Here is a 15,374-nt window from a genome sequence, read left to right as displayed (position 1 = left end):
GTCAAGATACACGATTCTGATACTTCTTCAGATGCTTTAAATACTTGAAACGACCGAAATTCTCTTCTTCTATCTATCTCCTTGCTTTCTCGCCTTTCTCTTTTCCCATCGTCAATTTTTTAACAAGAAACAGGTTGCTCGCATCGCTTGAAGTTCTCGTTCGATCCAATTTCGATTTTAGCTATTTACAATAACCGGCAAATTACCTCCCTCCGATTTCATAAATAGAATTTTATTACAAATTCGTTAAATTATAGAGCACATATGACGAGAGTATAGGACAACCAATCGGGAAATCATAGATCGAAGAAATAATTTAATAAGAGGAAAGAACTAAAGGAAAACTAAGAAAAATGAGGGACGAAATAATATGATAGAAATGAGGTGGTTGATGGGGGGTCGAGTATGATTGAGCGATCAAGGAAGGGGAAAGAGAACCAAAGGGTAAAGAGGAGGGGCACTGGACGAAGCAGAGTAGAAGGAGAAGAAAGGAAAAGTAAGACTGACGACGGCACGAGTGACAATTCTGAGGTGTATCGCGTGCAAAAGGCTTGAGGTGGCATAAGAGGAGAAGGATCGGTAGATTCGGACTAGGAGAAAGTTTCCAAGGTATATCTAGTGTTTGTTTGTTCTTCCGCTCGTTCGTATATTCGTTCGTTCTTTTCTTCGTTTGTGGCTATTCCTTGCTCGATTAACGATATTCGTTTGATGGCTAATAATTTCTTTCATACCTTAAAAGTGTTGCGTGGACGTTACTCTCACGGAACATCGGATAAGGTCAGTGAAATTGTGCAAAAGTTATCTGAATAATTCGATAAGATATAAACTACAAATATAGAATTAATTTACATTATTCAGATCGTTGATTGATTGAAAAATGCTTCGTATTGTTTGATTTGTATCATTGACGGAATTTCCAAACGAGATTCGTCGAATTCATCATTACATTCCATTCAGATAAGCGGTAGCGATAAACGCGTGTGTCGAGTAGAAATTGCAATCAGCTTTTTCTTTCTTTTTAATGATTCTTCATTAGTGTATATACATATAATTAATGTAATTTTTATTTCACACGGTCGTCGAACAAACTTTCATATATTTCTAATGTAAATTTCCATTTGAATATTAAAGGAGAAAGACAGAAGGTAAGGTAGAGGTGAGTCGCGAATAGGGTACGGCGAAAGGGTGAAACTCGCGTGTGCACGATATGTGTAAGATGTGTACGATGTATTAATGTAGTAAATAATTTTCTTGAATTAACGAATCGACTTCGATCTATGTCAATCCACAACTTTCTTCGTCAGACATTCACCGTGAGTTCGTCACCAGTTAAAATTCGTGTCGAGCATAGCAGAAGGGAATCGTTCGGTCGCATTCGTCTGTTCGTTCGTTCAGATGTGTATATCACACAAAAAATTATACGAATAGGATAGTTGTTGCGACAGTCCGACGTAACGAATAATCATATGAAAATATCGTATAAGAATTCGGTAAATTCATAATAACGCAGACTAGTTTGTCCTTTTACAGCGACGAAGCCTCGTGATTTTTGGAATTCTTCGTATCGGACAGTGTATTTAACGGTAGATTCTGCTGTTTTAAAGGTTGCTCTCGCAGCATCCGTACCGCTAGTACTTACGTAATATATCGAACAAAACGTTCGAATAATGTTGACAATCTGCAAAACGTAAGGTGTAGCATTTTCCGTATTCGAACGGAAGAAATGTGTGAAATTTGAATATCGCCGCGACCTTTACAAACACAAAATTTTAATAGTTCACGGAAAGAAGACTTCCACCGTTCAATCTGTAAGATGGAGTTGGCCGGCTGAAGATATGTTAGGAGTGGGGTTAGGTTAGACGTAAAATGAGGAAATGGTAGCGGGGGGGTTGTATCTAAGATTCGAAGTACAAGGAAAAGGACTTTGCCGTCGTTATGCAAATATCGAATCTATGTAATCGTGTTCTACTGTATTATTTATGCTTTTTTCATGGTAATTTGTTAATATATTAACATATTAATAATTTCATAAACTTTGTCACCATTTCGGCTCTTTTGAAGTAAAGAACGAGCTCGTTAGCTCGTAACGATTCGAGAAATCGAGTGAAAGGCAAGCAAAATAAACGCCGCTGTAACGAAATTTTTGGTTATTTCTCCCGAACATGTAGAACAGCAGAGTAAATATAACATATAGCAAAGCATCTTTCATAGTCGGACAACGAGCACAGACTGTCGATAGTAGCCTTTCAATTTGAATTTGGAACATAGTAAAAGACGCCGCGACCAAGTTCACGATCAACTTTCACTCTATGACGCGCTGATGTACGCAGTTTCTCTCTGACTAACTATCGCAAAAGTACAAACAGTTGTGTGAAAGAGGAACGGTATTCATTTCAGATTGGCATGTAGTTGATGCGGTATACCGTACTTTATTTGCTCCTTTGTTTGCTTCGTTTTCTTCAGTTTTTGCTCTACTGTTAACTTGGAAACGTCACGCAGCAAACGCAGCGAACACGAACAACGCGATGGTGGAAGTTTTGGTGGAACCATGTGGCCAAGAAGCGATAGTATTGGATAATGGTTGCAAATTGAACGATAATCCGACGGAACATTTGGTTCAAAGTGATCGTTGCGATTTGATTTTGGAACAGTCGAATCTCAGCCCCATTCAACAGTTCTACAATGGGCAAAGCATCTTCATCACTGGTGGTACTGGATTCGTCGGCAAACTTTTAATAGAGAAGCTACTCCGAGAATGTCCTGGGATCTCGTTTATCTATTTGTTGGTACGTCCGAAGAAAGGGAAAGATATGCATCAACGTATCGAGGAAATCTTTGACGATCCGGTAAGAATTCTTATTTTTTCTCCAGCTTTCTCTCAACCTTTTCCCAGTTCTGTCGAATTTATTCTTTCTTTCTCTTTTCTTTTCGAGCAAACAAATTCCGACCCTACGATTTTCTCTAGCTCTACTTTTGCTTCCGGCACTACGGATCGATCATAACACGAATTCGCTTTCCCTCGACATGCCGCTCTCGAGTCACTCGACCGACCACCGGTATCTCGCAACTCTCTTCTTTTTTTTCTTACTACCTTACCCTACTTACTCCATCTCCTCTACAATATTATCCTCTCGCTACCGAAGCGAACCTCTACAAGTCAGATGCTAAATGAATCTCTACATTAAAATTAGTAGGACAACCAATCACATCCGACTACTAATTTATTTTTTGTTTAGCTCTTTGGCAAAGTAAAAGAGAAGCAACCAAAATTTCGGCATCAAATCGTTGCTATAGCCGGAGATTGCGGTGAGCCAGGTCTTGGGATATCTCCCGCGGATAGGCAAACAATTACGCGAGAAGTTTCAATCGTCTTTCATGTTGCGGCAACGGTCAGATTTGACGAGAAGATGAAACTTGCCGTGCCCATTAATGTTCGTAGTCCAAAAGATGTAATGGATCTTTGTAAGGAAATTTCATATTTAAAGGTACATGCACATGTATACTTTTATGTATATTGTACGAATTTAAGCAATTATAATTATAATTACTTAAATTCGCAAATAGTAACCAATTCCGTAATAATAAACGGAACTTTCAGGCGTTCATCCACGTATCGACAGCATACGCCAATTGTACGCGAACTCATATCGAAGAAAAGGTGTACGAAGCACCGATTGACGGAGAGAAGTTGGCAACTATCGTTGAATATATGGATGAGAAATTGATCGAGGAAATAACTCCACGGTAAGCAATTTTTTTCCAGCGAAATTAATTCGAATTTAAGTGAATCAACATTACATTCCGTCCAATTACTTCTATTCTACTTACTCTTGTTTCAATAACTCCACTATATTATGTTGCTGTAGATTATTAGGTGCATGGCCGAACACGTACACATACACAAAAGCAGTAGCGGAAGGTATCATTGCGAAACAGGCCGGTGATTTGCCTGTTGGAATATTTCGTCCCGGTATTGGTTAGTAGAAGTCTTAGGAATCTATATAGCTTTATCTAGTCTTATCTCTATAGTTTTCCTATTCTAACGATAACAAACATTTTCTCGTTGACTCTTTCAAGTTCCATATCTCTTCTCCGCGTACTTAATCATCACGCGATCGTATGTTTATTTCCCGTTTCATGAGATGAACCGGACAGGAGAAAAATTTGAGAACGGCAACAAAGCATGAACAACAACGTATATATATACGTACTATATACGTACTATATAAAAACAGATTGGAAAATGATAAATAAAAGAGAGAGCGAGAAAGTGTGAGAGCAAAAAAGGGAAGAGAGTTGGGGTAGGGATGTATGTCGGTCAAATGTATAAAAAATTAATTTGATTGGAGGATCCGATGGAATTTTCAGTGATATCAACATACCAAGAACCGGTGCGAGGATGGATCGACAACTTGTACGGACCAACAGGTGTTGCAGCTGGGGCTGGTACCGGGGTTTTACGATCGATTCATTGCGATGGATCCATAGAAGCCAATGTTGTTCCTGGAGATTTAACAGTAAATGCCTTGATAGCTTGCGCGTGGGATGTCGCGAATCGTCGAAAGTAAGATTCACCGATCAAAACTTGCATCTTTCTCCACTCTTTCAACACTTTTCGATCCTTACTCTTAACATTTGTCTTTCCCTGTTTCTTCTCTCTCTTATTTCTATTTCTTTTCACGCATGCTTTATCTTTGCCTTATTTTATTTTATTTTTTACGCGCATTTTTTATGCACAGATCTGCAACTACCAAAGAAAGGGAAAATGACATACCCGTTTACAATTATGTTTCAAAAGATAATCCTATAACATACGATCAATTGAAACTTTTATCCGAAAAATACGGGCTTGAGTTTCCCACTAGCAGAGCCATATGGTACTATAGTTTCCGAAATAACAAACATAGGATAATTCATCTTATGTATGTTTACTTGTTACACTTATTGCCGGCACTCTTGATCGACACCGTCACGCTCTGTTTGGGAAAACAACCGAGGTAATTTCTCTCTCTTTCCCCTCTCTCTTTCTCTTTTTATACTTTTTTTTTCATATAATGTTTTATTATCTTCTGTTTCAATTCTATGACTCTAATTCTTCCTCTTCTTCTCTTTATTATGAACTTAATATTTATATATATCTTGAAATATTTTCTCAAAGGATGTTAAAAATTTATAAGAAGATACACAAATTTATGGATGTACTTAACTACTTTTCTATCCATGAATGGAAGTTTTCGAATAATAATATTAGAGAGTTACTAAATAAGATGACAGAGGAAGACCGTGAAAATTTTGCATGCGATATCGCCGATATTGATTGGGACCAATATTTTCGGACATATATACGTGGAATTCGTATGTATCTGATAAAAGATCCGCTAGACACTCTTCCGAAAGCACGTATCAAATGGCAAAGGTGAGCCAAATTAATCAGTTCCGTTCCTTTTTCTTTTCTTTTGAATTCTAATGATGATATATATTATGTCATCGTTGAATGTTTGCTTTACAGATTATACTGGACCCATCAAGTGGTAAAACTAATTCTCGGTTATGCTTTATTGCGAATATGTTGGTTAACTTTATCTCTTCTTTTTCGAAATTGTATACCTCAATTTGCGTAACAAATATGTTTTACGTGTGTGATGAGAGGAAATAAACGCGCGGTAATGCACGCGGTAATGCGCGTCGGATACACATAAATATGACTTCGTTCGAAGTTCGAAGTTGGCTCAGAATTAAGTGTCGTTCTTGAATCAAGTTCATTGAGATGATCTTGGTCTCGTGTTTGTGATCAAAAGTGAGGTTACCTTGTTGATTTTCTGAACAGCTCGGAAGAATAGAGAAGGAAGCAGAGAAGAAGGAAGAACACAGTGGAAAACTGACCAAAGTACTATATAGTTCTATCGCCGCGTATTCGCGTTTATTCGATTCGAGATGATCATAAAACCACCACTTAGTAACTCCAACTTGATATGTATGAACCGCGTTCGAGAAGTTTGTAAGGAAATGATGAAATACAATATAATTCCTTCCATTTCTCTTTCTTTTTCCTTTTTCCACGAATGTCCTTATAGGATATATTTTTTGTTGGGCCAAATACCGTCCAATTTCAAACGTGTTTTATACATATATAAAACATGTTACTATACTTTAAACTTCCATTTGTAATAAAAAAAAAAAAACAATTTTCTCTCCATCAAAAATCATAATGGACTCGATTTACTTATTCACTTGCCTCTTGAGACGACTAGTCAATCGTGATCGGTTTGAAACGCATCGCGTTTAACGTTACTCGATAAATATGCAATTCGCGCATAGGATTCTCCAGCTCGTACTTTACACTTATTCTTCCTTTATTTCCAAACACTATTACGCTTCTACCGTTGACATACGCCCCTCCCCTCATACACACAAATGTATATCCATCCTTTAAATATACATAAGTACATACACATATCCGAACTTAAACTTTTGTTTCTTCACTTTAAATCACTCAACTGGTTCCTGCTTACCATTATTTCCACCATTTACTTCTGAAATGTTGTCTTCTTAAGTCACCTGTTTTATCCACTTTCTTTTTCTTGCATCATTAACTCCTCTTCGGTTACCTATCTCTCTTGAGTCGTCGCTCCGAATGTCATGCCGAAAAATTGTAGAGAACATTCTTGTTAATATTACGTATTTCACGTCCATCCAACATTCTGTATTCTACTATACGTATGTATGTTTCGCTATTTGACGCGATTTAATATCTACCTTTAATACTACGTAAGAAAAAAGCTAAACGAAGATAGTCGGTTTGACCGTGAAATATGCATAATAAAACACGTATCATTTTTACAAACGAGTTATACCGAACCAATCATGCATATGAACATACTACAAACAATCATATTTCTTGCTTCTCCCCCACTTACTTACTTACTTATCTTTTTTCTCTCCCGCCTCCCCTTTTTCTTTTCTCTGTCTCACTTCCCATTTCTGATAAAAAATTTGGAAAATCAATATTAACATGATATATTTATAGAAAATAGGATTCCTGGAAAAACTAGTCGAAAGATACATCAGAATGACATACAAATATTAACTACGATGATGATATTAACAAATATGTTTACATTATGTTGACGCATCAAGAGACAAGTGGGTACATATATCAACAGTAGCTTAAATAAATATTTTAGATATCAATATTTACCGAAAATCAGAATCGAGAACAAACCAATTGAAATGTATCAACTACATTTTTGACTTTGTGTTACTCTCATGTACCAACTATTTCCTTAGAAGCAAGTGTTTTACCATCTCGAAAGAAAGATTCAAGTTTTGATAGGAAAATATCGATGTAAAATATAAAGTACATGAAGATCAAGCTATGCACACGTCGACATATTTGAATTCATACTTGTATAATTATAATTTCGTATAACGGTTATGTTTTAGATCTTCGCAAATCATCATATAAGTTCATTCTTGTTCTATTATAAATGAACTGGAAACGCAAGTTTCATGAAACATTGTTATCAAATAATAAATTTTCTCTTACCTACATAAATAAGCATATACATATGTATGTATATACTACACGCATTAGTAGGGAAGAAATTTCTTCTCTTTTATTAGTATGAAACATTTTCCTTTTATCTAATTATATTGCTGTATCAAAATTATTAAACGCAAATGACGACTACATTCTTTATATTGAAACTGGGCAACTGGCATTATATTTTGGCAATATATATAATGTAAATAATCTGCAGTGCACATAGCACGTAACAGGCTAAAGTACACGCCAATTTAAATTATATGCGCGTGCATGCACGCGTGCACACAGACTCTGAAATAAAATAAATTGTATGTTAATAAGAAACATACTAAATATGGTACACCTGATAATTTGTACAGGAAATGTATATGTATATGTATATGTATATGTATATGTATATGTATATGTATATAACTATGTTAACGATTGATTATCGAGATCTCGTTTTTAATTATATTCGATACATATTGCTTTTCTCGTTTTTCTTTTATTCTTTACAAACACATATAATATGTATGTGTATATATATATACACACACACACATATATATGTAGTAGCAATTAATGGCTTTTATAGAAAATGTGCCTTGCAATTGCCATGTATATATTGACGGCTACATTTGGGGTACTTCTGAAGCTAATCACAGCAATCGGTATATTTCTCTTAAACCTTCTTGGAAGAGCTATTTACTTTGCATATTCACTTTTTCATACGTTGTTACGTATGTATACTGAAACTGAATTAGCTCGATCATCCGCTGACAATTAATTATAATGGAATCACGATTGCACTTTTAATGAAGGATGATCAAAATTTGGGAAAAATTTTTCACTTCTTTATGTAACTACGTATTTTAGTTCATTTTACTCTATTTGTTGACGTAATATAATTAAAATAATATAATTAACACATGAAACTGTAGCAACTGTGATATAATTCACATATAAAGTCGATTAAAAACTAGTTTATCCTTTAAGTGAAGTTCAAATAACGATTTATGTAAGGATAATAAATTATTGAAGATATAAATGGATAATAATAAATAATTGAACATATACTAAAGACAGACTAATAATGAATGTGGGTTTAAAAGTTTATCCAAATTTTATTAGCAAAAGAGTGTTAATTATAACAAAAATTAAATATGGTTACAAATAGTTACTAAGTTAATATTCATACAAGCGTGCGAGTTTCTACTCTTAAGAACTCGTGCTTTATTATAGTTTTGGACGGAATCCCAATGTTATCGGACGGATTAATGTATATTTATACGCTTATATATATATATTACGCTTTGCGCTAAACAAGTATCGTAACACCATATATGTACGTGTACATATATCCAGCTTCCTCGTCTCGTATCCTTTCCATTTTCATGTAAAGTATTTATTCATATTGATGAAACGAAAATAATGACACTGTCACAACTTGATGGAATGTAGAGATTATTCAAATTTTCCTGCCTTAATTCGTAGGCAGTGCCGATACCGCGCTATGTGGTGTTGTTGGACGAGAACCAGCAATGGACTGCGTAGTTGATGCATTCAATGATTGCATGGTCCCGATCTAGAATAAAATAAAAATCGTCAATCGGTAATATCATACGAAAAACAAAAACAAATAATTTAGACAAATGATGATAAGATAACAAATCAACAGTAACAGGAAAGAGGAATGAGAAAAGGTCTTTCCCAGATGTTTAAATAAAGAAACTTACTCTTAAGTGAGCTAAATCTTCTAGTCTTGTAAGATCGCATAATTCCACATATAAAGAATACACTATTAACCATCCATAAGTGGAAAAACAAATGAATGTCATCCACAAAATACACATTGTAATATTATAAGCAAATATCATGTCGTTTACTATACTGAAGAAGATAAAAGCAAGAAGTCTGAAGACAGTGAAAGCTGCAAAACTGTAGAGCCATGGTACCATCTTCTTTTCATATTCTTTTCTTAAAGCAGTTATCAACATCACAGATGTTCCAAACACTACCACTCCACCAAGCATAGAGAACAAAGCAAAAACAACAAGAGCGTTACGTACTGAAATGAAATATCAAGGTAAAATTTAAAAAAACAGTAATGATATATATATAAATAAATATTTTTCCTTTCTTTTTATCGAGCTTATATAGACAATCAAATTTTAATGTCCTATATCTTACTAACCATGCCGATTGCCCACATAAACAAATTCATAGGATATTATATAGTATCCATAATGGGTTGAGCCTGGTGCAGCTTCGTAAAGACAATAAAGATCAAATATAGACGTACAAATGGTAAAAATGGCTAAACACTAAAAAAAGAAAAACACTATCTATGTGAATGATAGAATATAAATTTTGTCATTATCAATCAATTACATACCTACCAATGCAAATATAGCTGTAAACATGGCGCCTCTTTGAATATTAAGTAAATGTGAATGTGTTAAAATTGGTTTTTGATACCAACGTGTTTTAACACTACGCATTGATCGTGAAGATTTTAAATTTGCACTGCTACGTGTAGTAACGTGCGAGTATACCGATGGTGTACCCATGCTAGGAGATTTTTTCCCGTAATTCATTTTATAGTGAATACGATAGTTTCTTTTTCTTACAATTTCTAATAAATGATTAAAACGATGTTTTGAAATTACACCCCGTGTTTTACACTGTGACAGGGAAGGTTAGTTTATAAATATTTGTTTCATTGTTTTCCATGATATCGTCAATTTCTCGTTGCAATATTATTTCGACACATATGAATTTCTTCCGATGATAATTTACTATTGTAATTGTTAAAAGTTTCAATCGATTTAGTTATAAACGTGAACACAAGACAACACCGTTTTAGACAACACCTTTTTAATAATCGTCGTCCATCACAAGCCGACGCCCGAAATTTTAAATGAACTTAGCCGAAACAGACCGATGAATGCCGATGATAGTCGAAACGATCCGGAGTAAATAGGGTTATGTTATAACGTTGTGGAAAGAGCTAAAAAACAGGAAGAGGAGTGAACAATTATTTCAACTTTTACTGGTTAGAAACTTTCATGTTTCTCTATAGAAAAGGAAGTAAATCATGGATATACGTATAAACAAATTGACTGATTTTTACTATAACTAGAGAGGAAATTCTTCTCTAACATAATATGTAACAAAGAAATTGCAAATATTTACAACCTCTATACACGTATGATACTTTTGACGACCGTACACAAATTGCAATGACGAAAACGGCTGGGGACATCCTCCTTCTCAAACTGTTTTCCAATGATTTTATCTGTACACACATTGGAAATATAGTACGTGTATTATAATTTCTTGCCATTCTTACAAAAGCTACCTTCTGTTTTTAAACGACACACTATTTGTTCAAGTTAAAAAAGAAAAAACATGATACAATATGAGATGATTAAATAACATTTATTTAAAAAACCGATTAATTCCTTTTTCGATTAAAATTAAGCTGACAATGCACATCTAAAGCCAAGATTTCCAGCCGTTGTATCTGGAGTATTTTGGCTCCGAGCAGCGCATCTATATCGAAAACAATAGCTCTTGTGACAGAGATAGGAACCTCCTTTTTTCACTTTATCCGTGCCACGAGAGGGGCCATTCTGGAAATATCTTTCATGTTATAAAAATAATTGCCGGTTTTATTTAAAAATAAAGAAAAAACAAATAAAAAAGATAGACGTAAATAATTCATATATACAGGATTATTAGGGCCGCCTCGTGTTCTGGTTTCGGTCGTCCACCAATCAAATGTCCATTCCCAAACATTTCCTATCATATTATGTAATCCATATTTATTTGGCGGGAATTCTGTAACAGGTGATGTGCTTTCGTATTTATCTTCTTTAGTATTATTACTTGGAAAATCACCTTGCCACGTATTTGCTCTGCAGATTATTTTAATTTGATGGATTATTTTAATTTTAAATAATTCTTTATACAACTTTATTCACCTGTATTGACCATTTGGAATCAAGTTATTACCCCATGGGTACAGCCTATCTGACAGTCCGCCTCGACAAGCAACTTCCCATTCGGCTTCGGTCGGTAATCTTTTTCCTAACCATTCGCAATAAGCAATAGCGTCGTTCCATGATACATGAACAACGGGATGATCCATTCTATCTGGATTATTTAATTTTATTTCTTTTTACCTCCAACTTATAATTTCGAGCAATCGAAAAAACAGATAAACGTACTCTTAATATCAGAGGTTGGACCCTCTGGATGTTGCCAATTTGCATCTTTTACTTGTAACCACCAAGGAGCTTGAGCAACAACGAGCGTTATGTTTGCTCGAACTTTTTCATCTAACAGACCTTCAAATACGAACGAATCTCCAAATTTTTCAGCTTCTGTTCGATAATTGGTTACGTTGACAAATTTTGCAAAATCACGATTACTCACTTCCATCTTGTCTATATAAAAACTATGTAGGTATATTTGTTGTTTCGGACCTTCGCCATCTGCGACAAACACAGGTTCGTTTGTACCAATCGTGAAAGTGCCTGCCTCTATCTTAGCCATGTTTTTTAAACGATCTATACGATTGACAGTAGTCTTTTCATAAATATGAAGATCATTGATTGCTGGACAGTAATCTTCTGTTTCTTTCTTATGTTGTGTTTTTATTATGGTTTGTCTGCTAAAACTACAACCACCACATTGTAGAGATTCTTTATTTGAATTATCTGTTTTGAAGCATGCCGCTTTAGAACATAATGTAATAATTATGTTTGCGAAAATAAACAACACCGTCGACTTTTGCCAAGTTGTCCTTATCGAACTTCTCATTTTATGACTTCAGGGTATTGATGCATGCAAAATCGATAAATTGATTAATTGTGATTGTAAGAAACACAAATACCTATGAATTCGAGATTCGACAAATATTGCGACCAAACGTCATCATCTTTCACGAAATACTTCCACTATAAACTTTTAGTATACTGTAAAGAAATAAACATAAAAGATATATACTATGTGTATAATGTGTATCCATGATAGGATGTGGCAATCGTAGCTTTTGTCGTTGTGGAATAGGTATGCTGCACTAAGCAGCAGAAAATCCCTAGCTGACATGGGTCAGTTTTTGTTTAACTTTAATAGTTTAGTACACGATCTTATGTATGAACAAGTGTCGACTCTATATATCGAGGCCTAGGAAAAACCGTCTGAAGATTGAGTCGTGACTAGTTGTAAAATAATTAACGTGGAAGAAAGGTTACATTCCGCGCATGTGAGAAATTTTTTGAATGTCTCAGACAACGACAGATTACTTTACTCATCTCCGTTTGTCTTGAAAGATCGTGGACTTTGTTAATTAGGCACGATTCAATTTTCAATTTTCGGTTTTCCCTAGTGAGTGTCAAGACTTGTTTTTATGATCGTGGCTTAGTATACAGAAATGGATCTAGAGTGTTGTTCATAGATAAATTAATATCTATACGTCGATGTTGACGTGCAAATGCGTAGATAGGCACATATGTATTTTTTTTTTTTGGTATGCACACATTATATTTAACCTAACTTATTAGGTTTATAGCCCATCCTAAAAGATGGTGCTTTGAGAAGAGGATTTCCTATCTTTGTCTAACGAACGCCCGATTTCTATGTTGCTGCTCGCAGTTCTTATGTACACACTCATCTCTCTCATACTTTTATGGCCATTCCCCTTCTGCTTACATATGTGTAATTTACGTGGAACATAACCTATCGTTAAATGCCACGTATTATTTATCTGTCATCTACGTATGCATAGAATGTCTCGAAGATTTTTCTGTTCATCGTGACATTGGCTGATGACCGAAAGAATAACAGTATAGCAAAATTAGTTATTCCAATATATGGACGCTATACTAATATAGCTATAATGGCTTCTTCAAAACGTTTCAAACTTTTGTTTTGCGCTGTCGGTATTTTTGTATGTTATTTTCATTTTGGCATGTTGCAAGAGAAGATCACACGAGGACAATATGGAGATGAAAAAAGCAGTGAAAAGTTTACGTATATGTTTACTTTAGTTTTCTTCCAGTGTCTAATTAATTATTTATTTGCTAAGACTAGTTTATTAACGATCATGAAACAGGGCGAGGACACTACTCCGAAAACTTATTACGCGCTCTCTGCCCTCACTTATTTGCTTGCTATGGTATGCAGTAATATGGCATTACAATTTGTTAGTTATCCAACACAAGTGATTGGAAAAGCCGGTAAACCAATTCCGGTAATGATACTCGGTGTACTGCTGGGGAACAAGGTATTTTTTTTTTTTTGTAATTGATGTATCATTCATAGATATATAATCAATTGTCTACCCTGTATTATTATTTTAGGAGAATATTTGTAGAACTTGTATTATTGTATATATAAGTATGACTTTTTGTTTGTCGCTTTTTGTGATACTTTGTTTTTCACAATTTACAATCATATATTTACATATCTTATATTTAATTTCTAACAATTAAACACATTATTTTGCAGGTATATCCAGTTAGAAAGTACTTGTTTGTGTTCTTAGTAGTCATTGGTGTAGCTTTGTTTATGTACAAGGATGTCAATCCATTGAAGAAGCATTCTGAAGGACAAATTGCATTTGGAGAATTATTGTTATTACTTTCATTAACAATGGATGGTCTAACTAGTGCTGTGCAGGAAAGAATGAGAGCTGAACACAATTCCAAGTCTGGTCATATGATGTTGAATATGAATGGCTGGTCTGCGATCTTTAGCGGCATTGTCATCATAGCCTCTGGAGAACTTGTCGAATTTATTCAGTTTCTACATAGATACCCTTTTATTGTATGGAACATAGCTACCTTTTCTATAGCAGGAGCATTTGGACAATACTTCATATTTCTCACCGTTGTGGAATTCGGTCCATTGCCATGCTCCATTATAACTACAACTAGAAAATTCTTTACAGTCTTAGGTTCAATACTTATCTTTGGTAATAGTTTAACCTTTAGGCAATGGTTGGGCACGTTTATAGTATTTGCGGGATTGTTTCTAGATGCTATGTATGGTAAAGACAAGTCTACTAGAAAAGATATAACGAAGTAGCAAACGAACGTGAGCACGTTATCTGAGAGATCCTGATTCTTTGAATAGAAAATGATCTCGAATTCTGGGACTTTATATTCGTCACGTTATGATGAAATACGAGTTTAGGAACATTACACAGTTGACAAATATGTGTGTACCGTGGCTTCCTGGTTTCGCTCATTGTACGGTTTTGTACTTATGAATGAAATATTTCGAATGAACGTTCGATAGATTTTGATGTACTATATCTTTACGAATATGTACACATATATTCGTTTCTATGGACATGTATATTATACATGTATGTTTGATGCGCGCAGTATGTTTTAGGGTTCGTATGTATATATGCGTTATGCCGACCGAAATAGCATGATGCATTTGCACGCATAGCGTTTCACGTATGTATTTCTTTCGTTTTGTCTCCTTACATCAATCTCATTCGATTACTTGTAATTTTTACAAATTCTTTTTACTAATCATATCATTCGTAAACGTCATTTACCGGGGAAAAAATACGATCAGTATCGTGATTATTAGTGTACGTGATAAAAAAGAAATCGATTATAAAATAAAGAACAAATGTAATCATTTGATATACGATATAGTATATTTATTCTCCTTAGTCGTATGTATAATTAATCATTTTACTGTCATTTCTGACTGAATTATTTTTGCCAATTTATATAGAGAGCAATATGCATATCTTTACATATGTATATGTAAGTGGATGTGGCGAGGTAAGTAAACCTTAGTTAAAAAATTTTTAGTT

The 15,374-nt window shown here is 34.6% G+C and overlaps 4 protein-coding genes and 1 long non-coding RNA gene across 11 annotated transcripts; 2 read left to right on the top strand and 3 right to left on the bottom strand.

The window, feature by feature from the left end:
* The first annotated feature begins 231 nt into the window (after positions 1 to 231).
* On the top strand, positions 232 to 6,034 carry LOC132910305 (fatty acyl-CoA reductase wat). 6 transcript variants are annotated; one of them, XM_060965891.1, is made up of 10 exons: positions 232 to 609; positions 740 to 777; positions 2,464 to 2,846; positions 3,237 to 3,485; positions 3,599 to 3,744; positions 3,867 to 3,976; positions 4,369 to 4,564; positions 4,740 to 4,997; positions 5,159 to 5,416; positions 5,510 to 6,034. In XM_060965891.1, the coding sequence occupies exons 3-10, from the start codon at positions 2,526 to 2,528 to the stop codon at positions 5,619 to 5,621; spliced, it is 1,650 nt and encodes a 549-aa protein (XP_060821874.1). In that variant the 5' UTR covers positions 232 to 609; positions 740 to 777; positions 2,464 to 2,525; the 3' UTR covers positions 5,622 to 6,034. The 6 variants fall into 6 exon arrangements, with proteins under 6 accessions (XP_060821874.1, XP_060821875.1, XP_060821872.1 ...); XM_060965892.1 differs by lacking the exon at positions 740 to 777 and having other exon boundaries at positions 2,500 to 2,846; XM_060965889.1 differs by having other exon boundaries at positions 232 to 777.
* On the bottom strand, positions 4,330 to 6,879 carry LOC132910322 (uncharacterized). Its single transcript, XR_009658730.1, has 2 exons — positions 6,513 to 6,879; positions 4,330 to 4,747 (listed from the first exon to the last, which is right to left on the bottom strand). It is a non-coding gene; the product is annotated as an uncharacterized LOC132910322 (long non-coding RNA).
* Positions 6,880 to 8,632: 1,753 nt separating this feature from the next.
* LOC132910315 (uncharacterized) lies at positions 8,633 to 10,488 on the bottom strand. The gene is made up of 4 exons (XM_060965919.1): positions 9,928 to 10,488; positions 9,723 to 9,852; positions 9,265 to 9,596; positions 8,633 to 9,113 (listed from the first exon to the last, which is right to left on the bottom strand). The coding sequence occupies exons 1-4, from the start codon at positions 10,123 to 10,125 to the stop codon at positions 9,012 to 9,014; spliced, it is 762 nt and encodes a 253-aa protein (XP_060821902.1). The 5' UTR covers positions 10,126 to 10,488; the 3' UTR covers positions 8,633 to 9,011.
* Positions 10,489 to 10,946: 458 nt separating this feature from the next.
* On the bottom strand, positions 10,947 to 12,734 carry LOC132910311 (formylglycine-generating enzyme). 2 transcript variants are annotated; one of them, XM_060965909.1, is made up of 5 exons: positions 12,429 to 12,732; positions 11,761 to 12,270; positions 11,515 to 11,686; positions 11,262 to 11,448; positions 10,947 to 11,163 (listed from the first exon to the last, which is right to left on the bottom strand). In XM_060965909.1, the coding sequence occupies exons 2-5, from the start codon at positions 12,086 to 12,088 to the stop codon at positions 11,008 to 11,010; spliced, it is 843 nt and encodes a 280-aa protein (XP_060821892.1). In that variant the 5' UTR covers positions 12,089 to 12,270; positions 12,429 to 12,732; the 3' UTR covers positions 10,947 to 11,007. The 2 variants fall into 2 exon arrangements, with proteins under 2 accessions (XP_060821892.1, XP_060821891.1); XM_060965908.1 differs by having other exon boundaries at positions 11,761 to 12,734.
* A 477-nt stretch (positions 12,735 to 13,211) lies between these two features.
* On the top strand, positions 13,212 to 15,197 carry LOC132910313 (solute carrier family 35 member B1). The gene is made up of 2 exons (XM_060965913.1): positions 13,212 to 13,820; positions 14,045 to 15,197. The coding sequence occupies exons 1-2, from the start codon at positions 13,434 to 13,436 to the stop codon at positions 14,621 to 14,623; spliced, it is 966 nt and encodes a 321-aa protein (XP_060821896.1). The 5' UTR covers positions 13,212 to 13,433; the 3' UTR covers positions 14,624 to 15,197.
* The last annotated feature ends 177 nt before the right edge of the window (positions 15,198 to 15,374 follow it).

This window comes from Bombus pascuorum, chromosome 9 (genome assembly GCF_905332965.1).
Source record: "Bombus pascuorum chromosome 9, iyBomPasc1.1, whole genome shotgun sequence".
NCBI classification, from domain to species: Eukaryota; Metazoa; Arthropoda; class Insecta; order Hymenoptera; family Apidae; genus Bombus; species Bombus pascuorum.
Note: the sequence above shows the minus strand (reverse complement) of the source record. Positions and strands in the feature narration are given on the sequence as shown.